The following is a 26,239-nucleotide window of genomic DNA, read 5'->3' as shown; positions in this document are numbered from 1 at the left end:
CCTGGGACCAGTGGGGAGAGTAGGGGTCCTCCGTTGCCCACGCCCTCCCAGCACAGAAGGCTTTCGCGCAGAGAGGGTAGGCGAAGACTAGGCGTCAAAGAGCTTCTTTGCTGGAAGAAGTTTAAGAAACGCCCACTCATGGATTCTGCCAGCGGCTGAGTCAGCCACGGGTGAGTGGCGGTCCGGACAGATGAGGTTCACTTTGGCAGCCCAGCCAGGTGTTTGCACCCAGCCAGGGAGATAGGTACCTGCTTACACACGAGCAACCCCTTAGAAACCATTACAACATATTTCAAACATTTTTAAACAACTTGGTGTGGCTTGGCAGTTCCTCTCAGAATAATACATATACTCATATTCAAGAACTTGAGAGTACGAAACTAATGATACCTGATCAGGAAAGCTGTGCATACGGCTACCAAGTGCAAATAAAACCATGCTCCACATGTGTAGAGCCCTCCCTAAGCAATTTGTCAAATATGTGAAAGTAGATTTATAATAAATGGAGAACACGTGTTTTGAATGAGTCAAATGAAACGGGAGCTGCACAAAATGGCTTGCCAAGTATATGAACAGCTGTGAGTATCACCTCTTCCTTTTCTTCTGCATTAAAAAGCACCGTTATTTCTTTAGCCTGGCAGGTGAATTTACTACAGAGTTGGTCCTCGCAAAAAGAAATGTTCTCAGCACATCCTACTTGCCTGGTGCATTGTCCTGTTAAACCCTTTCCCACACCCAGACTCTGATTTTGGTTTTTATTTCTGAAGCATTTTAAATTGGGCGTACTTAGTAGGATTTCAAAACTTCCAGAAGATCCATATGTCCTACCACAAACTGCTTTTGAGGGTCCTTACAGCTTCAAAAGTGTTTTTCCATGGAATTAGATTGATTGTATTTCTTTCTATTCACATGAAACCCAAAACTGTTTGTGAAAAGTAAGTAAGAACAAAAAATAAGAACAGCAATAAACATAACAAAGGAACATCAAGCTTCAAAAAGCACAATTCCAAATTCTCATTTGTTAAAATATTGCTAATTTGTTAAAATATTGCTAAGGAAGTCCTGTAAGACTTTATGCAGAAGTGTGTTTAACTTGCAATTGGATTCAGACTGGTAGAGGAATAAACAACTATTCCATACAATCTGGACTGGGCGGGGGGGGGGGCGTTTAAAAAGAACCCAAGCAATGTTGCATGAATTGGACCTTGTATCCTTCCTCTCCCAAAATAAGGTCTGAACTGCCTAGTTGTTTGATCTCATCTTCAGGCAAAACTCCCTTAAACTGGTGCCTTCCAGATGTGTCGGACTACAGCATTATCTCTGACCACTGACTATGCTGGTTGGAGGTAATGGAATTTGTAGTCCAAATCATCTGGAAAGGACCAGGGTGGGAAAGAATTTGAATTTGAATGCAGACTTTTCAAACGTGATAGAATTTGTATATAGGAGACAACACGGTATTGAGAATTATATTGTATAATAAAATGTAAAACTTTTATTTATTTTTTACACCATTAGAAAAGTATTAGGAATGTGAGACAGTGTTTGTTTTTTTAATCGTCAAGCACGTACAATTACCAAATGCATTGCAAAACAGAACAAGAAAACCAATAATCTCTGGTCGTCATTCCACGATGGGTTAAATAGCCCCGAGTGTCCCTGAAAAGCTACTGTGTGCCGAATAAAAGCTGAAAAATCTCCACAGTGTCAAAGGGGTGAGTTTTCAGCTGTTCAGGATCATAAGATAATATTTCAACTCCCATAAAACAAAGAGTCAAAACAGAAGAGCATACATTTAGGGAAATGTTATGATAATCCTGGAAGTCATCTTACTTCAATCAACCCCATCCTCTTAAGTCAACTGAGTTTATGGGATGGCAGCTTTCCCTCACAATCAACCACAAATAGGAGAGCAGATCTGCACACTGAATTATATACACCTGAGGAATACAAATGCTCTGCATCACATTTGGCTCATTTAGACAAGTATTATCCTATGGTAATTTAGAGGTATGCGGAATGTGTCCAGAGCATTTCCTTAAAGGAAGGTTATAGGCCCTGATCCAAAGATGTGATCCATGCACAAAAGCAGGTTTCTTTAAACTTACCAGTTAACAAGAGAGCAAAGAAAACTTAGACACACTTTCAAAATAAGTTGTCTGTTGCTATCAATAGTGTATCATTTGGATGTATGTTAATCCACATCGGGACAAAAATAAGCCTACCAATGACAGACATAGATTGGATTCATGCCCCATTTGCATGCAAGGATCCTGCTACATATGTGGAAGCCTGCTTTGGTGGATAGGTTGCCATTTTTGGATTCGGACTCCCGGCTTCAATTCTGAAATAATCTGCTCATGTGTACACTCATGGGACTGTATGTAGGTACATGGTGTAGACCAGTGATGGCCAAACTTGACCCTCCAGCTGTTTTGGGACTACAATTCCCATCATCCCTGACTACTGGTCCTGTTAGCTAGGGATGATGGGAGTTGTAGTCCCAAAACAGCTGGAGGGCCAAGTTTGGCCATCACTGGTGTAGATGCTTTGGAACTGTGCCCCAAAGTGGGCAGAGTGATGCGCATTAAAGCCAACTGAAATTAATGGGCATAAAACCACATGTATCCGTATTGCAGGATTGTGGTCATTATGTTTTTTAAGGTGAGCATGGTAAAATATTTTATCTGTACACTTCTAGTGGCAATATAGTGCAAGTTTAGCATTCTTTTTCATATTATTTGCAAATGGATTCTGCCCCCCACCCTGGAAGCAAATAACTTGGAAATGCACTATATTCCACTACAGTTCAAGAAGTGGCTTTTACATTGGGTGAAAGCTCAAATATAATGTTGTGGCTGCTGAGACCAATATGGGAGAGAAATGGTTTGTTGCAGCTGGGGCAGAGGAAGGTGTCCGGTTGTGCTGCTGTATAACACATAAAAGCAGCACTGTAGGGTGATCAGGAAAGGTGGTTGCCCTGGTTGCCCTGAGCATCTGGTTGCCCTGAGAATCCTATACGAAGGGCACAAGGCCTTTGCTTGCCGTTGCTCACCAGCAAGTGCAGATGGCATATACCCACCCTAATTTCTAGCCACTGGTAGAGTTACCACCTAAGAATTTGTCTATCCTCCTTTTCAAGCCATCTGAGCGAGTAGCCATTGCCACATTTTGTGGCAGCAAAAATCAGTTTAACTATGATCTGTGTGAATAAGTGCTTATCTATTCTGCATCTCCTGCCAGTCAGATTCACTGTATGACCCCCAGGTTACAATGCATTATCACTGCACTGTGTATATCTTCACCCACATAACTGAGTGTTGGAAGCAGGGAAATGTACAGCAGTGGTGATGTTATATTATGAGTTATATTATTCTAGATGTTACTGAGAAGAGGAGAGAAAGGGACATGAAACAGCAGCCACTTAAGTGTCTCTTGTAATGACTAGTTAGTCCCTAAATCACAAGGAAATTAGTGAGAGAACGGGTTGTATTCAATGAAACACTAAGGCTAGGGTTCTGTAAGCACAAGGATTTTTCTTGTGCAACATAACCTTCTTCTCCCCCTTTCTTCTCCTACCGTGTGCCCCCTAAATCTGTTCTGGGACTTCCCTCAATCCTCCAGAACAGATTTGGGGATGCCATTGGGCACACATGGGAATGATGGGAAGCCATGTGCTGGCTTCTGCAAGCATAATGATTTAGCTGGATACGGATCACAGCATACAGTTAAATGCTTATATTCTATTGCTATCAATGGGATTTATTTGTGATTAGCCATTGCTGGACTGCACCCAATACATATAACAATTTTGTTATAACAACAGGACTAAACTCTGTACAAAAGTATCATTTAATAATTTATAGTATTTATGAAGGCACATAAATAGAGTATAAACTATAACATTATTATTCTTACAAAAATTAATATTTGCTGTTAGTTCATTGTAAGAGGGGGGTTTGTTTTGGCCCCTGAATTATTGATTTTTTTAAAGATTTTTTTTAAAAAACCCAACACAGTTGTTTCTCAAAACCTAAGGTTTTTATCTGCTTTTTTCACATGGTGGTTTCTTCCCACTCTAATTCCACGTCACCTAGAAAAGAAACAGACACAATAGTTGAAAGTTTTTAAAATTAATCTCAACTGGTCACACAAAATGGTTTAGAACAAATTAAGAATTAAATTATAAAAACATGTAGCTTCGACTGTTCCTGGTGCCACAAGCAAAGGGAAGGTAATGGAAATTTTCTGTTCTGCAATTTTCTGTTCTTCAATCACCATAGTGAAGCACAACTTGCTTATTGCTACCTTCCATTTGTGTCACAGAGCCATCCTACTTTACAGTGATGGGAGCTGGGGAAGATCCACTGGTGTAGCAAACATCAAATCCTATGCAGCCAAGATGGTGTAAGTGGTGGTGAGCTTTTTCTTTTACCCTCTCACTGATTGCATGCCTAGGGCAGATGTAGTCTATTCCTGGGGTGTACCCCATGTCAGGGAAATGAAGGGGCTTAAGAGGCAGTGTCTTTGCATCCCCCAACCATTGAAAAGCTGAGGATGATAGAGCTGGATGTGAAGGCAGGAATGTATCAGAAAACAAGAGCAGAGTGATCAGGAGGGGCAAAGCCATGGAGCGCTTTGAAGGCATAGATGAGGAGTTTCGGCTGAAGCCAGTATGGAGGGAAAAGAAGAGGGCTGGGTGTTCATCAGTATGCAGATGATACCCAGATCTACCTGTCTTTTAAATCAGAACCAGTAAAGGCAGTGAATGTCCTGTGTGAGTGTCTGGAAGCAGTTGGAGGATGGATGGCGGCTAACGGATTGAGGTTGAATCATGACAAGACCGAATTACTGTTTTGGGGGGACAGGGAGTGAGCAGGTGTGGGGGACCTCTGGTCTTGAATGGGATAACCATGCCCCTGAAGGACCAGGTGTGCAGCCTGGGAGTGATTTTGGACTCACAGCTGTCCATGGAGGCGTAGGTCAATACTTGGCACGGTACAGTGGATGCTCGGGTTGCGAATGTCTGCGCACGTGTGGGTTGCGATTCAGCACTTCTGTGCATGCGCAAAGTGCGATTTAGCACTTCTGTGCATGCACAACTGCCAAAACCCGGAAGTAACCTATGCCGGTAATTCTGGGTTTCGGCAGTCCGTAACCCAAAAAACACAACCTGAAGCATCTGTAACCCGAGGTATGACTGTACTGAATATGGAGAGCAAAGAGAAGCCAAAGGTAAGGCACAGATTTCATGCATATTCATTAAGGTAGACGGTGACATTGTTGATGGATGTGGAAGGTATGTGAGAAGAGGAGGGCTTAGTAGGAAAGATGAGAAGTGCAGTCTTTTGTTTTCATTTTTTCGAGATGACAAACATCCAAGTGGAAACACCAGACAGACAAATGGAGATGCAGAATTGTGTGGAGGGTGGAAGTTCTGTAGTAAAGAGACAGAGCTGGATGTCACTGGCATACTGATCATAATGAAATCCAGGGGATTTAATGAGTTCATCCAGTGACAGCTTGTAGACAGAGAAAACTAATTGGGTTTTCCCCCCAAAGGGCAGAAAACCATAAAAGCAAATAAACCCCTGAAATCAAATAATGTTTCTCCATGCATGCTTCTTCAATATGGCCAAACACTTGCACATGGCAACCTAAAATAGCCCCCTGTTTTGGTACAGTGTATATTTGTTTACCTTCCATGGCATCAAAAGAGTCCATCTTTTGCAGTACTGAATAATTAACAAAACACACAGGCTGACTGCTCCTCTTGATTGTCAATAAGTCCAAAACGCACTGGTGCAAAAATATATACTGTGCCTGCAAAGTTTGAAAATTAAAGGTTTCTCAGTTTAGCTTATTTATGCATGAAGAACTTGCTTCTAATGGGAAAATGTTTTGAAGTTATTTTGGAATTTATACAAAGAGCACTTCTAGCACAAAGAACATTGTTACAGTGAATTCATGTTTTCTCAGACTCCAAGAGGTTATCTGAATAATATTTGGGAAAGTGGGCTTCCAGGAAAATCAGAAAATTTATAGGTACACATCATTTGTAGGGTTGTCCTCCCAAAAGTTACAACTGTGGAAGAAAACATCTCAAAATTATAATCCCAAGAAAAAGGTCAAGGCAAGACCTGCTTTGCTGCCACCAGGTAGAATCGGTTTGGGGACATCCTTTCCTTGCAGGAGATGCTGCAAGGAGCATGGCCCTGACTCCTGACCTAAGGAGAAGATGATATTCCACAGGCTATTAAAATGCTCTCTGGGAGCCCAGGGAGAATTGACACATATTTTGATGCATTGTTGTATATGCCAGGGATGCAGAACCTGGAGCCATCAAGATGTTGTTGGACTACAGCTCCCATCATCCCTGACCATCGGGCAATTGACTTCCGACAAGCACACAGAGTGCAAACATGACTGAGTGTATGGGGGGAGGGGCTCGTTTAATTTCACTGCATGCAGGTGGTATAGTGACAATAAAGGTTTGTTTGTTTATTTATTATTATTTATGGTGGTTGGAGATGATGTGGGCCAGAATCCAACAACATCTGTTGGACTCCAGGGCTCTCCATTCCTGGTGCATGTACTCAGCTAAGTTCCAGCTGGCTCTCTGTTGCAACATTGTAGATGAAATCCAACTCATCACTATACAGTATATTTTAGCTTGCCTTTTTTTACATTTCTCTTGGTGGGTAACAAAATGTTTCTCTGTCTGTCTCATTCTCTCTCTCTCTCTCTCTCTCACACACACACACACACAGCATCATTCTATCAGCTTAACCGTTTATAAGTATCCAAAGATTCACTTAGAAGCCATTTACAGGATAAGAAGGAAAGCAATGCTGATTTTAAATTATTATTGTTGTTGTTATTGTTATTATTGGGGGGTTTTCTGGGGGGAGATGCAGGGGTACGCATACCCCTAAACATTTTGTGTATCTAAGTTTGGCCTCGTTGAGGGGCAGTATTTCAATATGAGTAGGAAAATGAGAGTACTCCTTAACATTTTTTAGAACAAAAGCACTGGTTATTATCATTAATATTTTGGAAACTGCACACTCACCCTTTTCTGTACTGTATCAGACTTTTAGGAACAGATACGAGAAGAAGCACAAAGGAGGATTGCATCTGTTTCTTGTTATGTGCATCAACAGGACTGTGCATGGTACTACAGACTCTAAACCCAACCACCCCAATAAAGCCTTCTCCCCAACATGCTGTTTTCTATGTGTTGGATTTTTTATTTTTTCACGCAGCAGCAATTTATCATTTGAGCCATCATCTGCAGTCTAAAGAGCTACAGTCCAATGGGACAGGCTTGCGATCTCAGCTGCTATTTGTGACAAGTAGGCCATAGCATAGATTCTGAGCATCTTACCAGATTTTGTACCATACACATCCTTTCACTTCTCAGCTCAGCTACAAGACCATAGATATCCACAAAATCATGGTCATTTATATGCTGTGTTAAATGGTCCAGGGCGATATAAACTCCCGTTCTTCCGACTCCAGCGCTATAAGGAAAAAGTCAAGACTGAAGTATTTTCACGTGAATGTCTAACATCTCTAATGGAAAATCACAGTTGCAATAAAAAGTAGATTACAGTTATGACTAACTATAGACAATGATTATTTATTTTTAGGTGTACTTATGTCGGTGAAACCAAACAAGGTGGCCCAGAATCTTTTATTGACTAAGCATTATTGCATTCCCAGATTAGTACTATGGTATCCAATCAAAACAGAAGGAAGTTGCTGGCCTGGATTCACTCCTAATAGGGTTAAGAGGGTAAGTGCCCTAGCATACGTTAATGAAGGCTTTTTACTGCAGTTGTCATTGGTCTCACAGTCATTCCTAGCTCCATGCTGTTCTCCAACTGATGGCTCTCATTCATAGATATCTGCTGTGCTACATGAAGCAGGTTCCTCCAGACACTTCATTTTGTGTTGAGCTATGGATTGCATGTTGCATGTTTTTCTTTTCTCTCCCCCACCCTCCCGTTCTAGCCCTAAAAGCAACATGCCTAGTGACCGCCATATCTAGAAAGAATAGGCAATGCCCCTAACTTAGCTTCATAGTCTAACTATTGAAAGTGTTCACTAGGCCACAACTTTTTATTATTATTGGCTTATCACTTGCTTTGTTTACAGGCCTGACACAGGTTTTCATTTTATGTACTGAATATTTTGTTTCCTGCTTATTTTTATGTATATGCCCTTAAGAATGATATTTATGTTACTGTACACATTTATGCTATGTGGGGTTGGGGTTAGGAGGAATTAGATGAAAAATATATAAAATCCCTTAAATTTTTTACAAAGGAAAATAATTTATTACCTGCAGTGAACAACTATGGGTGTGCTATCATGTGCTCGGCTAGCACGGATCAGCTTTACAAAATGGACTAATGATGCAGTCGTTTCAGGTACTCCATGTTCAGGCCAGGCTGTGAAGTTACACTGACGTACCATCATACAATCCCCATGCTTCCAAATGCAAACAGAAAGAAGGAAGGTATTATTTCAGAATGGCAAATACTTTCAACTGCAGCTTGAGAGGCCACACATAACTGGGCTAAATTCAAGTCAGATTTTGTTGATGAGACCCTACTAACTAAGCCCTCCCACCTAAGAACCTTGATCTTGACTGGATTATCTTATCTGACAAACACAATTAAGCATTGATAATGCAAAGAACAAAAATCAACCATCCTAAGAAGTAATAGACTCGGTTGGAAGACCAACATTGTAGGTGATTGTTTTGCCTCTGACAGAAGGTAAAAGTAAAGGGACCCCTGACCATTTGGTCAAGTCACAGACGACTCTGGGGTTGCGACGCTCATCTCGCTTTACTGGTCAAGGCAGCCGGGATACAGCTTCCGGGTCATGTGGTCAGCAGGACAAGGCTGCTTCTGGTGAACCAGAGCAGCACATGGAAACGCCATTTACCTTCTTGTCAGAGCGCTACCTATTTATCTACTTGCACTTTGTGGTTTTGAACTGCTAGGTTGGCAGGAGCAGGGACCGAGCAACGGGAGCTCACCCCGTCATGGAGATTCGAACCGCCGACCTTCTGATCGGCAAACTCTAGGCTCTGTGGTTTAACCCACAGTGCCACCCGCGTCCCTCTGACAGTAGGAGAAACTGGTATTATGAATATACACTGAATGTATGAATTGCTGCCTTGGTTGAAAAGTTGTGTCTGAGTGGTGATAATGAAAAGTTATTTAAAAATAACAAAACTAAGATGACTGTTTCACACAAGCAAGTCATCTCTCAAAACTCATCCTCAGAATCACTGTGTTTCCCTTAGGCCCATATATTTTCTACATTTCTGGTTATGTGCTTACAGGGCCATAGCAGGGGTTGGGCAAAATAGCATAGCCACCTAAAGAACATCATCTGAGGACAAATCTAGAATGGTAGTACAGTGGCACCTTGGTTCTCAAACTTAATCCATTCCGGGAGTCCGTTCGACTCCTGAAACCATTTGAAAACCAAGTTGTGGCTTCCGATTGGCTGCAGGAGCTTCCTGCACTCAATTGGAAGCTGCGGAAGCCTCATCAGACATTCACCTTCCCAAAAACATTTGCAAACTAGAACACTCACTTCCAGTTTTGCGGCATTCGGGAGCCGATTTGTTTGGAAGCCAAGCCGTTCGAGTACCAAGGTACCACTGTATTTGGAAGCATAACATTCAATATAGTGTATTCATAATGGAATAATAAATATTATGGATAGCTTGATATGTTTTGAATTAAAATCAGAAGTGTAAGCAGCATGGTTTTCACAGAAATGGTAACAACCTTTTAAAAAATCACCAGACCTTACCCTTTCAATCTTTAAATCCCTGATGGTCCAGTCTATTTGAATGTCTTCTACTAATTTAGTAATCACTATATCTCCAAACACAGTCACTGGTATGTTGTCTTCAGGCCAGTATTGATGACATCTTATCTGCAATCGGTATGGAATAAAGTGGGTTATTTTGGGGAGGGGGGAATAACAACATGAAGGCTTTTTGAAAGGGCAATTGGCAGTTACCAAATGTATTTCTTAAATTCATATAACTTACCCGTCCTTTTTCCAAACACTGAGTAAGCATAACAAGGGTTTTTGCTCTTGTTTCCCATACCATTCTCCAGAAATCCCCCACTGTGCCTGGTAATGGTCCTTGAGTAGCAATGAATTCATTTGGACATAAATAGCCCTAAAGAAAAGATGAACCATAGCAAATGCTTATAAAGAAAAAGACCGAAAAAGATGCATTCAGCAAGCCATCTCAATTTCAGCCTATGACTATATTAAGAGAAATGCACCTATTATTGCAGGAGGTCCTTCAGCAACTCAGTGCATTCCTATGGGTGTTCAGAAGGAACTAGCCTCTACATTTTGGAACTAGAGAGAAAGATGTAGCAATCTTTTACTGAGCCTATGAACTCTTAAAAATATTGTATGTCGGGGTATTTCTTTATTACAATTCTAAACAGCTCATCCTCTCAAAAGAGCCCAGCACAGTTTACATCATGGTCAACTGAACTACAATAATTAAAATATTTAAAACAGAGTATCAAAAAAAATCCCACATGGATGGCATCAGCGCTCTCATGTGCAGACACATACACACACAGAGAGAGATGACAGAGTGGTGGAGAAAGCCCTCACTCTGCAGAAATCTTTATATCAATCTTCCTCATGGGTTTGATATCTAGTCAGAGATACATTTGGTATATAAAGGTAAAGGTAAAGGTACCCCTGCCCGTACGGGCCAGTCTTGACAGACTCTAGGGTTGTGCGCCCATCTCACTCAAAGAGGCCGAGGGCCAGCGCTGTCCGAAGACACTTCCGGGTCACGTGGCCAGCGTGACATCGCTGCTCTGGCGAGCCAGAGCTGCACACGGAAATGCCGTTTACCTTCCCGCTAGTAAGCGGTCCCTATTTATCTACTTGCACTTAGGGGTGCTTTCGAACTGCTAGGTTGGCAGGCGCTGGGACCGAACAACGGGAGCGCACCCCGCTGCGGGGATTCGAACCGCTGACCTTTCGATTGGCAAGCCCTAGGCGCTGAGGCTTTTACCCACAGCGCCACCCGCATCCCTACATTTGGTATATACTGCATTACAAATGGAGGCTGGTATTGTTTGCTATGCCTTAGTTTTGCTGCTTTTCTGTAAAACTGTAAGAAACCAGCCCTCTTGGATCTGGCTGAGGTTCATTTAGTCCAGAGCCTGCTTCCAACAGCAGCTTTACCAGTTGAGAGAGCACATAACAAACGTAACATTTTGCACCCCTAAGTTACAGAACCTCACCTCATTCTTGCAGGAGAGAGGATTAACATAGCTTTTCCTTGCCACCTGTTCTGTATATAATGTATCAGGTGACTAATAAACAGCTGTGCATTATTTGACCTGTAACTATTTAGATTTTTATTTGACTTCTGAGCATAATTCCATAAAGAACTAATCATTTCTGCATAAAATATATTTGTTTCAAACCACACACACACACACGCTAAAAATAGGAAGAATGTGATAACAATTACAAATGATCCCAAACTTACAGACACATAACTAGCATTGATGTAATCCGATCCAGGTATGCTAGCATCAGGCATCAGCTTCACTCTGTTGTTGTTATCTGTACAACGAAAATAAAGTCAATGAAACTAAATATGCTTGTTTCTTCTACAGTGGAACCTCGGGTTAGGAACGTGATCCGTGCAGGAGGCACGTTCGCAACTCGCAGTGCCACGTCTGTGCACACGCCTGACACAATTTGGTGCTTCTGCGCATGCGCAAAGCGCGATTTAGTGTTCCTGTGCATGCGCGAGCACCAAAACCCGGAAGTAACCCATTCTGGTACTTCCAGGTTTTGGCGCATTCGTAACCCGAAAACGCACAACCTGCAGCTATCGCAACCTGAGGTATGTCTGTAATTGTTTCAAACCACTTGACCTATATGTCTATACTCGTATTTACATATGTTATAGTGTTGATTTTTAATGGGGTACAGAAATACCGTAAGGATCCTAATATGACACTAAAAAGATTATAAACCTGGAGTAAAAAAAATTCTTCACTTCTTTGTTATAACTGCCGTCTTTGTGTCCAGCACGTTCTTGCAGTTTACGTACCTTTTGACAGGTAATTACTGTTAGCGGGATGCCTATATTCACCTACCTTCTGCCACTGTTAAAATGTGGTAACTGGGGGGGGGGGGGTTAAAGGTTTGAGCAGTTCTTTACAGTATTTGTCATTTCTGCGTAGCCATGATGTAATAAGAACTCCAAATATGGTTCTTCCTCACTCCTGAATGTGTAAACATAATGCCCATTTCTAGTCTTATGTAGTACAAATAAAGTATGCTAGAATATATTTCAAAAGTTAGGGTTCACCCAGACTTCTGCTTTTCTGGTCGCTTTACCCAATCTTTACCACTGAATCAGAGCAAATGTCTACTGGGTTTTCTGCAGACTGACATTCTGTGAACTGACATCTGATTCAGTGCTAAAAGGCAGGTTTTCCCAGGGAAAGCGGTGGGGCAAACAGAAGTAAATCCAACTGAATTCAATGGTGCTTGCTCTAAGGTAAGTGTGGTTAGCACAGGGCCGGATTTAGGTTTGATGAGGCCCTAAGCTACTGAAGGTAACGGGGCCCTTTATATGTCCAGCTGTCAACAACAAATTGTTGCTGTTTTTTGTGTTGAATATATGCTATATGGTAATTTATGGACCTAATAGGTTTCTAAAGCCATTTGCACATAACAAATTATTTACATCATAGGAGCCTACACAACATAAAACACTGTTGCTGTATGTAGGATTTGTTTATTTGTTTTTTATCTTATATTTTGGAAATGTACATCCAGTTTCCCCCCCTTAATTTTTTTAGCGGCCCCCAAAAGAGGGGCCCTAATCTATAGCTTGTTTAGATTATACTTAAATCCGGCACTGGGTTAGCATTTTAGCCTTAAACTGTTTCCTATTCTGAATTTTAAAAGCAATAGAACACATCCTTCATTATTGTTCATCTTAAACAAAAAGAAGTGTTGTTGCCTGTGAATTTTATCTGTGCTTCTTTGGCTAGCTTCTTTGTCAAAATGGGGGGAAATGACTGCCCATTTCTTACCACCCAAAATCTTTATTTCAAAAGTAAAGGTAAATTTAAAACTCCTTTCCTACTGCCCCCCCCCTGGAGGTTTCCTTGATTTATAGCAAAACTTTCCCTCCCTGATGCCTGAAACGAGATAGGATGACTAGTTTATACTGAACTGTGAAATCAAGGTGGTGAAAGTGGCTGCAATCCTAACCCCATTTACTTGAGAGTAAGCCCCACTAAATTCAATAGGATTTACTTTGGAGTAGACATGGTTAGGTTTGCAGCCATGGATGCCTTTGTGATGGGTAATTAATCAGTTCATTAATTTTTTAGTCTTTAAGCTGTCACAAGGCTCTTTGTTGTTTTTGCTGCATAAAAGACTAATTCTGCTACCCTTCTGGAAATTCATTAACTTTGAAAGGAAACATGCAGGGGATGTAGATATATTGTAAATATCTGTTGATGGCTGAGATGCACGTTAAAAATATGTGTATATTTGCCTTGCGGGACAATGATATAAACACACACACACACATGTGAAAATGAACATTGGAATGGACTGAAGCATGCTTGTACATGCCCAGCCCTAAACCATTTTGACTGCAGTTTTTATTTCTATGAACCACTTTAGTATTCTCTAAATGAAAAGTGGATTTAAAATGATTTTAATAAAATAATTAAAATAAGGTAAAAAAAATAAAACCTCTGAAACAGATAACAGGAACAGCTGTTCTAAAAAGTTAATAGCACAGAATGTGGTTACATTAACAGAGGAATGCCTTGCCCCCGTCTCACATCACAGCTAATGCTTAAAATAATAGTGGCATTTCTGTCTTATTAACTGAAAAATGAAGCAGTGTTGACTACAGAGAGACAGACCCCTGTCTCCTATGATAAAAATCTATCCTCAACTTATAAGTTACCATATATTCACTCTGATCTTTCGGAAAACTCTTACACAGCACATTTACAAGTATCTTAAGAAAGCATCACCATATTTAAAGGGAAACTGCCAACAGGTGGATTTCACCTTTTTATTTACAAAAAAAATATTTTTCACTAAGCGTAAAATAAAGATGTTGATACCACTTTGATTATGTTACAAAGCTAGAAACTTTTTGAGACTATATAAATACCAGCACCAGTTTAATGGCTGTGAGTGAAAGCAAAAATTTAATTATAAATAATCTTTACTTTAGAAAACAACCCACAAAACTCTCAAGTCTGTAATAAGAAATTATCATGTGGTAACCACACTTCTTCCCAAACATTACAGTGAAAAATAATAATAATAAAAGTTTAAGACACTTTTTAGCTAGTGGGGAGAAAGAATGATTTGTAAAACACAACATACATGGCTTGATGTTGGGAAAACGGTTTTTAGACCTGTTCCAAGGAAGATCAGCATCAGCTGAGGCGAGATCTGGAAGAAACTTGGGAAGTTCCTATAAAACAACATATACTGTACGTTAGAATGTCTTTGGGGTTGCTTTGTAGATCAGCAATGTAAATATAATATGAAATTTGTTCACTGAGTGGCATAAACAATATTACATTTATAGATGCATAATACAATCTTAAAAAGAAGTTCCTAAACGCTAGCAAGGCTATTTGTCTTTGCCCTCCAAAATAAGTTAATATACCTGATAAATGTTTTTGCAAGGTACAAAAGGGAGTAAATAGATCCACTATTTATTTATTTTTTAGAAAGTCTCAGACAGAAAAACTTATTAAAGTTACATGTCATCCAAAGTGAAAATTAACTTTTAAAAAAAAGTTATTAAAAAAATATTTTGATGCGTTTTAGCATTTGTATGTCTAAAATAAAATGTGGCAATGATACCAAAATAGAATTCAGGTGAACCATTCCAGTATGAGGAAAGATTTGGAGGGGTTGAGGTGTATTGAATTTCTAAGGACAGCTGGTAACATTACAGAAGCCTTTCACCTCACTGTCAACCCTTGTTACAACAGCAGTTTCAGATGCTAAACTACAGAACAGTCTGTCAAGCTGAACAATCTAAGCTTATATGAACTTTCACCTTGGAAGTCAAGATGAAGTCGGAGTGCCACTTTCTGTGTTTTTGTGTGTGGCTTTTAATGGAGGGAACTAAATAAGGAGAAAGCCTTTTCCTGAGTTGCTTCCCTTGTAGCTATGATGGCCTTGTGCTTTGCTACAGTATGAGAACAAGAAAGTATTTAATCAAACATGGGCGATTGGCAATTTGTTATTCCTCACTGACCTCTGCCTCAGTTCAGGAAGGACAGGAAGATGTATATTGGGCATAACGAATAGGGATAAGGAAATACATGAATGAATCACAGCCCAGTTCAAAGTATTAAATGTAATCTACAATGCAAGGGAATAGAAGTGGCATGGCCAGGTCACATAAAAAGTAGGGTACCTCAACGACTACTTTTAAAAAAAATTTTAAAAAGCAAATAAAAGCAAATTGCTATGAAGATTCGTTGCTTTCATCATCCACCTATCCTCAGCAATTTTCATTTATTTCGACTTCCTGCCAACACTGCCATTTGTTTTCTTGAGGTAAAATACTCGCATTCAAACATATTTCCGTAACCAACTCAACGCTCATCTAGCACCAATTGAAAATGGACTGAAGTTATGGGGAAAGTTCAAAACTTTGCAAAGCAAAACTATACCATGGATAATTATTTCCTCCTACCAGCTAATGTAAGGGACACTTTATTGGCCAAGGGAGCCGGCATCCAGCTTCCTGGTCATGTGGCCAGCATGACTAAGCCGCTTCTGGTGAACCAGAGCAGCGCACGGAAATACCATTTACCTTCCCACCGGAGCAGTACCTATTTATCTGCTTGCACTTTTATGTGCTTTCAAACTGCTAGGTGGGCAGGAGCAGGGACCGAGCAACGGGAGCTCACCCCGTCGCGGGAATTTGAACCGCCGACCTTCTGATCGGCAAGTCCTAGGCTCTGTGGTTTAACCCACAGCGCCACCCACGTCCGTATTTTAACAGAGTAGTGTGCTACAAATGCAACTCTCAGTTTCCCTGTCCTAGTAAGATGGAATTTCTGCTCTTGTTGGAAAAATGAGCTCTCCATGCACTGTTCAGAAGTATCTTATGGCGAGTTCATTATTACATGCAGACCAAGACTGCTTAAGAACCATGACCAAGAATCTGTAGGAAATACTATTCATCTTATCACTCTTTTGTTATTATTTCCTAAGTGAGTGAAACATTATAATCCAATAGTATAACTGTCAATCGATTTTTTCTTCTTCATTATTCACAGATCCAGACAATGAACACTTCATGGCAAATCTATAAATCCAAAATAATAGAGTCACTGGAGAATGACAAATGATTTTTAGGATAGTAAATGACTCCATGTGCTGGTAATGATGAACACAACGCTACTGAGATAACAAAAATGATCTATTTTTTAAAAAAACGATAGCCATAGAAAATAAGTTACTTACAAAAACAATGAAAAGTCCAAGACTTAAGCATAGTTTTGGCATGACATAGCTATTATATAAATTTCACACACTCTTTGGAAGACCTATCTGTTTTGAACAGGAACAAAGGCTTTCGATGCTGCGAGATGAGACATTGCTGGTTGTGATCATACATAGCGTAATCCATTGCAGACTGCTCCTATGACACCTTACAGAGATGAACGGGCGCTAAACAAGAGTAACTCTCATTTATCTAGGAGGGATTTATAAAAGAAAAGTGTCTGGAAGGTTAGTGAAAGGCTATAGGTCAGTGGTGGAGCACCTACTTTGCATCCAGGTTCCTAGAGGGCATTCAACCCACCCATGTTTGGGCTGCTGGGAGAAGGAAATTTCACCTGCTTCAAGATTCTATACCATTCTGAAACTTTGTGCCCATTTTACAGATACTTCATGTCTCCTGCTGGGAACCCTGTCCCAGTTTGAGAATGACTCATTTAAAACTCCTTTTAAATTACAGTGGTACCTCAGTTTACAAACCTAATCCATTCTGGAAGTCCATTCTTAAACTGAAACAGTTCTTAAACCAAGGTGCGCTTTCCCTAATGAGGCCTCCCGCCGCCTGTGCCCTTCCACCATTGGGCTTCTGTTCGTAGACCGAGGTAAAGTTCTCAAACCAGGGCACTACTTCTGGTTTTGCAGAGCTCATAAACCGAATTGTTCGTAAACAGGACTGTTCTTAAACCGAGGTACCACTGCACAGTTATATAGCTGAAATTGCCATTTTAAAAATATATGGGTTTCTCTAAGATTAGAGTCAAAGGGATAATGAATACTTGGTGTCAATTCTGATCGCACTGCAACAAGGAGACTGTAGTACCTAAACGGATAAACTGGTAATTGGGTCTTGATGATCAAGGCAAGAGTCCTTCATGGCCTTGCTTGCTTAAAATGGACATGAAATGCGACACATGAAATGAGTGTAGGTCTTGCAATGTTGTGACAACTGCTGGTAACATACCAAAAATTCTTCCTGAAACTTTAGGTTGTTGTTTGTACAAAGCTCTTCAACGTGTTGTAGAAAACATTTCTTGCCTATGGGCCTAGAAAACATTTTTAGAGAGAGTTAGTGGTTGCCTAGGATATAATAATCTGAATCGAAATATATTGTTATCCAGATGTATAACAAAGATTAAGAAAAAACACAGTAATGTGAATAGTTTACAAAAGGGAATAATTGGCTTTACGTTAGGAATTGTTTTGAAATAATAACCTCTTGCCACTTCAAACCTCCCCTGATTTAGTTGATATAACACAACTGTTATCTACAAACTGTGTGTTACAAATGTGATTGCTCCAAAGTTCAGTTGTTTGATATTTATGTGTGTCTGCAAAGTCACCTCTCAGTTCTATTCAAGCACATAATGCTTCTTTTGTCACACAGAAACCATTCTATACAATGCAAGGCTTTAGATATATAAAATATAGCAGTGACTTCATTCCCATAATTACATGGTTTTTAAACCCCAAGGAGTTAAATATCCCTATATTACTTGCCAAGCTAAAACACAGACATGCAGGCTTCACCCCAGAGAGAGAGAAAGCATTTCTCCAGTTACCATGCAATTAGTCATGCTTTTATGATTTATACACAGTTTGGAGCTTTTTCTAATAAATATACAAAAAGAAACCACACATTGTGATTCACCAAGCTAGCAAATCTATAGCCACAATGTAAAAATTAGCAGTCAACTTACTTGATGGATTTTCTATAACTAAGTAACCTGTAATAGAGATTATGTTAAATGATGTAAGTTGCGAGTCAAAGAACACTTTGCATTCTGGTTAGGTTGTAGACACAACAGAGAGGTCAAAACTAAGAAGTAAAAAAATTAATTCAATATTCCAAATGAATCACTTTTAAAACTTATTTGTGCTCCTTGTTATGGGATACTAAAGCAGTTGCACCAATTCTAAAACACTCTTAATTTTTTTTACTAACATGGAAATGAGATCTTGGTGCTATGGAATATCTAACTTGATTTGCATAGTGCAAAGATAATTAAGCACAAGGGTTTGGTGGATTAAAAGTCTTATTTGGAAAATATTTCTGTTTAGAGAAAAGTTCACACTGCTTCTCTCTTCATATCTTTCTTCAAACTCCTTTCTTCTCAAAAACAGTAGAAAAATTCAATGTTTCAAAGCACATCCTGTTATGACATTATACACCTTAGTGTTGCTGTCTGTCTCCCATAGAAAGCTTTTTAAAGCACACACTGAGCCCAGATGAACTAGTCACACATTTAATAGCAATCTGCTTCATGTATGCATGCAATGTAAACTTTTCTAAATCTCTCAACACCTATAGTCAGCAGTGGCTAATATCTTGAACTTGGCTGAGGGTTGGTCAGTGGGCTGCAGCCTGACTCCTCCTAGTTGTAGATGTTTGGCAAAGGACACATGCTTTCAAGAAGGATCAAGGAGTTGACAGGTGCTGCTAAATTCAGGGATGCCTCCAGGATAACCTCTCATTTCCTGAAGGGAGGGTGCTGTGTTGAAAGTGGCACATAATATCCTCCTGTACTGCATTTGGCACAGGGTGATATCAAAACAAGTCATACTCATGGATTGATGTCCATTGATTTCAGTGGGTCTGCTCTGAGTATGACTAACTGGATATTGTTTCATAGAATCACAGACTTGCAGAGTTGAAAGGAAGGCAAAGGGTCATCTAGTCCAAACCCTTGCAATGCAGGAATCGCAACTAAATTACCACTAAAGTGTCCCTGACAGATGACCAACCAACCTCTGCTTAAAAACATCCACCACCTTCTGAGGGAGTCTGTCTGTTGATGGTACCCAGGCCCTCCAAATGGGAGTGGCAAATACAAGGTAAGAAACAGCCTAAAGTCTGAGTAATAAAATCTATCCTGTAAAATGAGAATGGAAAGGAGGTACCACAAGATAAGGAGAAAATTATTCCTATATTCAATTGCAGCAGCAAGAATACACCTTGTGAAGAACTGGAAAGGAAATTACATACCTACGAAAGAGGATTGGTTAATTAAATTAACAGAGTTTATAGAATTGGCAAAATTAACTGGGGTAATAAGATACCAAACACACCAGAAATTAGGGGCAGAATGGTTATGGTTCAAAGATTACATGAACAAACACTGCTCTAAAGATAACATGCTGATATGTTTAGACTAAGCTTGTAAGGATGACCTGATGTTATATTATAATAGTACCATAAAAGAAGTAATTACAGTGATAAATGATATGCAATGTAAATAAGAATTTAGATGATTTAAAGATGGTGGAGGGAAGTCACACGGGTGTGGTATTTTATGGTCCTTTTGTCCTTACTTTTTCTTCTTATTTTTTCCGTTTATTTTGTGGTTAAGTGTGTGTATCTTATTGTTTTGTTTGTTTGTTTGTAAGTACGCCTAAATAAAACTAATAATAATAATAATAATAATAATAATAATAATAATAATGTAATATAAATTGTATTCATTTATGGGGTGGGGAGCAGATTCAGAAACTGGCTTCCTAAGCTATGAAATTTAGAGAAGGATGTGAGGAACAGAGAACCATTCTATATAATGACTTTGTTCCTATAAACATTTCTAAATAGCAGCATACTTCTCAAATTGTTTTACCCTAGTATATCAATGAAGAACCTGAACTCCAATGACCAACTTTTTTCTATCTGCTTTTTAGCATTTTGTTAAAAAACCGTGTGTAGTAGGGTTCAGTATAAAAATGGCTGGAGAATTTCCCAGCTTCCATCTCTTGCTTTCAATGGAAGTTTTTAGGAAATTCATTTATTAAAATCAATTTTGGAATTCTGTTCCTGAAGTTCTGGTTCTGCAGAACAGATTGATGATGGATGTGGCTTGTGCATAGGATACTTCACAAAAATAATAATACAAGAAAGTCACATTAAAATTAACCTAACATATAAAAGGAGAACATTGCATGGGAAAGGAAGTGATCCTCTCAGGGAATCCATTGCTGAATAGAAGTCCTGAGGTACTTCTGTGAAGGTGAAGAAAGAAGGGCAAATTATTACAATGCCAATGTAGAAATTCACTAGCTCAGGGACAACTTGCTGTAATAAACTCACCCAACTATGTAGCTAGATCCTATTTTTAAAAATATGTTTTACATGGACAAAAAATGAAATCATGTGTTAGACAACAGGTGTTCATAAACTTATCTAAATCAGTAAATTGGTAAACCAAAATGAGGATTGTTCTGCTAAAAAACATAAGGTTCCCACTGAAAAAGCTGAACATTTTTGAATAAAGCATTTCTCAGTGGAGATATTTGTGCTTCTTGATTTATTTTTAAACTTTCAGTTAAAAGGGCAAACCATGTGTCGTCAATAGAACTAGATACAATTGCAGCTTAATTGAATTAGGGATCATATTTGATCTATGCCATGTTTAGATGTCTACCGTACAAAACTTGGTTTTGAGGAGTTTAGTGTTTCAGAAAGAGTGGACACCAAAATGCCCTTTCTGCTAATTTAGGCTGCAATCCAGAGAGTAAGTCACTTTGAACTCAATGGGGCTTCCTTCTCAGTTGACATGTACAGGCTTGCGCTGTTAGTTCTCTATTCAGGCAACTATCTTTGCAGTTTTGTAGTAATTCAAGGACACCATTTTATTTCCGACTGGAAAATTCAATATTGCAATGAGACTTGCCTATGAATGTTTACTTGGGTGTAAGTTCCACTGCATAGGCATATTCCCAGATAGGTGTGCACAGGATTTCAGTCTGAATTGCTTTAAGGTTCTTAGAATAAGCTTTTTGAAATAAATCAGACATTGCTCTGTTAGCAGTTTGGCTTTATTCATATAACACCCAGCTTTACTTGACAGTCTGATCCTGTGGATGTTTGGAAATACATGCCGCTGGGTTAAGTAAGGTTTAATCCCATGAAAGGTAGTGTAGGATTGCAGCCGACAATACCATAATTAAATATCAAATAATAAAATCTGTGTTAAGGCAGCCTGCTCTGCTATTGGACCTTGTGTGAAATATATTTTGGAGCCCCTTCTCAATTTGGGGGGGGATATACACCAGTGCCTAATTACATACCTTCTGGCTGGAGATAAAACATTATTATGAGAGGAAGAAATTTAATTAAACATGGAGAACACAACTTCAGAATCTATAGGAAGAATAGATGGATTTTATGCCTGATAGTAATCAACATGACAAAGTTATTATTAGAGAAATGAAAACAAACACAAATGATTGTATAAACACAACATATGACTAAATTATAATTTATGATAATTTAAACATATCTATGCATTTGGTGGGCCCCTGGAAGCTTTGGGCTTTTGTGTTCTACATACCCTGCATAATATGAATGAGAACATAATATGAGCTTGCGGGATCAGGCCATTGTTGCATCCAGTCCAGGATCCTGTTCTCACAGTGGCTGACCATATGCCCACCACATTATATGTCTGCCACTGACACTGCATGTGGGAATGGGATTCTTCATCCATCTGGATCAGATCGCATGTGGGTAATATCAATGCACCATAGTTTGAGAGGCTACATGTGGAGAATCCTTTGCTGAATCGGTAGCAGGGGTATACCTAGTGATTGGATAGGTTGGTCCCTGCCAAGGGCCCAGACAGTGGCAGAGGAAGCCGCTCGGGCACCTAGGGTGGCGCGCCCAGGGGAGGGGCAAGGGCAGGGCGGGCACACCGCGGGGCCTCTGGAGTATGCCTGCCTCCTCCCACTCAGCCACCCTACAACTGGGGGTAGGCAGTGGGTGGAACCTTTGGGCAGCATGGAGCCTGCGTGCGCCCAAGCCACTGTGTCTCCCCCAGGAGAGATGCATGGCTTGGGTGCACTGCAGGCCCTGTGGTGACTGCCGCCTGGCATTTTGTCAACCCCCTCTGTGGTGACACCCAGGGCGGACCGCACCCACTGCACCTCCCTTACTGTGCCCCTGGGCCCAGGCCCAGGCTGATTGTAGAGAAATCTAACTTCTCCACTCTGACTAGGAGTGGCTAGGAGCCTGTCTGCCCTTCTGCGCATAACCCAGGCCACTCCTACGCTCTTCTGCAAGGGATACGGGCAGGGGTACCAATACAGCTCTTTGCCAATGGCACAAAGCAGCTTAGGTATGCCTCTGATTTGCACATGCAAACAGAAGTTCAGATCAAATGGTTCTGATTTAACTGTTCGTAGGTAAGGGGATTGATCCTAGGCTCTTCCTTCTGCTCTCAGCACTGGCCTCCTCTGGGATGGGAAGCTTATTGTACATAACACCATAGGATATATCCGGGTGAATTAGGGCCAAGAGTTAAGTGCATTATATAATTCCTAATACAAAATAAAAATCCAAGCATACTCTGCGCAAGGAATGTAAACTTGTCAAGGACACAGGAATAGGGACTTTCAAGAGACAGGAAGGTTATTATGTCATTGCATAAGTTTTCTTCAAGTTGCAGACCACTAATAATGCAATATACCTGTGTACAAGAAACCTATGCAAGAGATCCATGCCTCAGTACTTTATTATGCAGCGATTCAAAATAGATTAATGGCAAAATAATTGTGTTGGTCTTTAAGATGCCACAAGAATATGTTGTATTTGGTGCAACAGAATAACATAGCTAATTGGCTACCGCTTTGTGAGACGTATTTGAGTGATAGGTGCAGCCTTTGAGCCTAGCTGAAGTTCCATTCCAGCATGACATTCTCCCCTTCCCCCTCACTCAAGTTTTTTTTTTTTTTTTTTTTTTTTTTTTGGTCTAAATTTTATAAGAAGCCATTTATTTATGTTGGCAATGGTGACTGGAGTTCATGTTGTCATACAGCATCAGCTTACTCTCTGGGTCAATCTGTTGAAAATCTATGGGGAATTACAGCTTGTTCAATAGAAAACCACAGAAATGAATGAGCAGACTAAAGGCTTAACTCATAAGCACCACAAGCACTTGCTAGGAATAACCAAGGAAGTAATTTTCAATTTGTTAAATGAGATTTTCATAGGTCTAACCCTTCAGGGACAGTACAGATCAATAATTCCTTATGAGAGACCCTTCAAATAGTCCCCCACCCAACCAATGTACTGGAGCTCAATATCAGGGCTTAAGACTACTTCATAACAGTCTAAGACATTCATACACAAAGAGAGTTAGCACATTTTGAGCTGGCAGCCCTCTTGGCAGTTTCTGAGCTTCAACTTTCCCACATTCAGAGGAGTGGTTTAAAAAGGGGGGACACAGCAGCAACTGGCAATAATGTCAAACGCTGTTATTAAGACAGCACTGAGATTTTGACGTGATCCAGTGCATATGACTTTTAGTCTTCAGTGCTGATGAGAGAAGGCACTGTTATCGGGAATTTGTAGGATATGTTTTTCATGCATTAAATACGCAGTTGCTACCTTGGCTACTGTTACTGATCCAGTGTAGACAACTCTGGTCAAAAAAACAACATCTCACATCACCAGCAGCCAATGATATGGACCAGATAGGGAAGTAGCACGATGCTGTCATGACATGAGTAAGTTTTGCCACATGTTGTGGAGGAGGGAAGCTAGGAATAGAGCTGTCATTGTGAGTGGCAGCCTTGTTTTATCATATCACATAGTTCTCTAATTTTAATGAATTTATTCTAAATTAACTGGATGCTTTATAGGAAAATCAGTTGTGTTGTAGTGCTTAGCATGTTGGTCTAGCACCTGGAAACTGAGGTTAGTATCTCCACTGGTGACCGTAGACCAGTCACAACCTCACAGGGTTGTTGTGGAGATTAAATGAGGGGAGGACCATCTACAGCACCTTGAACTCCTTGGAGCAGAAGGTGGGTTATGAATGGGGGGAAATAAACAAACTGATAATAGTCAATCACCAATTGTTGTCCAAGAAAACTTCAGTTTGAAGTTCTGACTATCCGAACAAATACTATTCTTGATATACAAAAGTCAGAATGTCTAAGTTCATCGGGGGGGGGGGGGGAGAGTACTTTTGTTTTCATTAGGACCAGCAATAATCATTCTCTTTTTATCTACCTGAAGGTGGCTTTCTACAGCTGCCTCACATGAAATTAGCTATTGGAATATTACATATTGTTTTATAATGCAGATCAGCACAGGTTTGGCAAACCTCAAAAATAAAGTATGTCCAGCTTTAACTGGATGTTTTCGAAATGAACTTCTGTAATTTCAGTTTGAATCTGCTCTGAGGGGTTATGCAGATAACCTTTTCACACTGTAAACATGTATTATTTTTACTTGGGATCTACACGTCTGTACAAGGAATGATTTTTATTGCAGCCATTTAAAATAGAGAAGTTGCAATGCCAACAATACTTCCTTTTCTCCCATCAATGTCCCACCACTGTGCAAACCTTCGTCTTTCAAAAAATTATCTTTTTGAGTCCTGTGTACACCACTTTACTTCTTTGATTTGTGTTTTAAGGCAGCAAATAGGTTTCTAACCACAGCAGGGCTATCTCTTGCTCATCCCTGTAAGGGAATAGAATATTACATTGATATGGAGCAGTACTAGTATATAGCACTACTGAGAACATCTCAATTTTTCGGCCATCTGGGAAGACCCTGCATTGCCTATTGAGGATCATTTTACAGTACTAGAAGTTTCAAAATGTGCCTAAGGCACTGAGAGAGAGAGCAGTTTTATTAGATGAAAGCCAATAAAGCATAGTAACACACAAGTGAGCACAGCACACTAGAAACCACACAGGGGCTCTTCAGCCATGCAGTAACTTACTGGATGACAAATATCTCCTTGCGTCTAAAGAAAAAGGAGGAATATCTGGAAACAAAACCCATTCAGAATTTACAAGCATGAGTTGAAGTACATTTCATTCACTGTTCTATCCGTAAACTTGCACAAGTCAAAATAGGTGGAGGATCCAGCACACTGTGCTACCTTTCATGTGAGTTTGGCTCACAAAGACTCTGGGCTAGTCTCTCCTTAAGACAGGACAATAAGAGCTGAACTATATGGGAGGTTAACTGTGCAGTTCTGGCCTTGAGTGCAGGTCACCCTCCACCTCCACACTCAAAAATTGCCAGTGAGTGAGAGACCAGAACTGGGACCTTAGAATGGGGGTAGAGGAGCTTTACTTGCCATCCCGGCTGAGGTCCAACCTGGATAGTCCCTTTTCTCTCCTACAATTTGCATTGCAAAAATGTCTGATTGAAATCAGAGGGACTTTTTTTGCGATGCAAATTGTTGGAATGAGCCCTCAGATCCAAATCAAGAGTGGGCAAATCATTAAAACATCCCCTCCGCTGCACCTCTCATGCTACGATTCCAGTGCAGATTAGAAATCCAACGCTGGCAATTTGTTGGGGGAAATCCCTGCAAAGAAGTGCAAAAGTACCCACATACGATCACGTGTAATTTGGCCCAAAACCAATTCATGGTGAAGTATTTCTATTTAACTTGTTTAGTGTCACTAAACCCAGTGGAACTAATTCAGCATACATTCAAGTTCTCAGGCACAGATTCCTCTTTAGGTGGCAGATTTTGATGTGTTACCTTGAGAACCCACACTCATGTTTTCCAATACACATTTCCTTGCATTGTATTAAGGATCATGCACAAGCAAATGTAAAATGAAAAAAGAAGTAGCCTTTTTGGATATGGCATCTATAATGGCCGTGAGCTCTAGACTGGGA

At 40.1% G+C, this 26,239-nt stretch overlaps 1 protein-coding gene across 3 annotated transcripts in view; it reads right to left on the bottom strand.

Annotated features, from left to right (window-relative positions):
- Positions 1–1,460: 1,460 nt before the first annotated feature.
- The window catches only part of PTPRQ (protein tyrosine phosphatase receptor type Q), a 104,034-nt gene continuing 79,255 nt past the window's right edge, over positions 1,461–26,239 (bottom strand). The window contains exons 54-64 of one of the 3 annotated variants that reach the window (XM_083400899.1): positions 25,323–25,367; positions 18,303–18,329; positions 17,567–17,648; positions 14,461–14,551; positions 11,570–11,646; positions 10,085–10,219; positions 9,841–9,966; positions 8,348–8,496; positions 7,388–7,523; positions 5,700–5,823; positions 1,461–4,093 (exon numbers count right to left, since the gene is read on the bottom strand). In XM_083400899.1, coding sequence (XP_083257025.1) covers positions 4,056–4,093; positions 5,700–5,823; positions 7,388–7,523; positions 8,348–8,496; positions 9,841–9,966; positions 10,085–10,219; positions 11,570–11,646; positions 14,461–14,551; positions 17,567–17,648; positions 18,303–18,329; positions 25,323–25,367 — 1,030 coding nt within the window. In that variant the 3' untranslated portion in view covers positions 1,461–4,055. The remainder of the gene's footprint in view (positions 4,094–5,699; positions 5,824–7,387; positions 7,524–8,347; positions 8,497–9,840; positions 9,967–10,084; positions 10,220–11,569; positions 11,647–14,460; positions 14,552–17,566; positions 17,649–18,302; positions 18,330–25,322; positions 25,368–26,239) is intronic. The other 2 variants (XM_083400900.1, XM_083400901.1) reach the window with 2 other exon arrangements.

This window comes from Podarcis tiliguerta, assembly GCF_965153285.1.
Source record: "Podarcis tiliguerta genome assembly, chromosome: 10".
Lineage (NCBI taxonomy): Eukaryota > Metazoa > Chordata > Lepidosauria > Squamata > Lacertidae > Podarcis > Podarcis tiliguerta.
The sequence above is the reverse complement of the archived record's forward strand: the minus strand, read 5'-3'. Positions and strand labels throughout refer to the sequence as shown.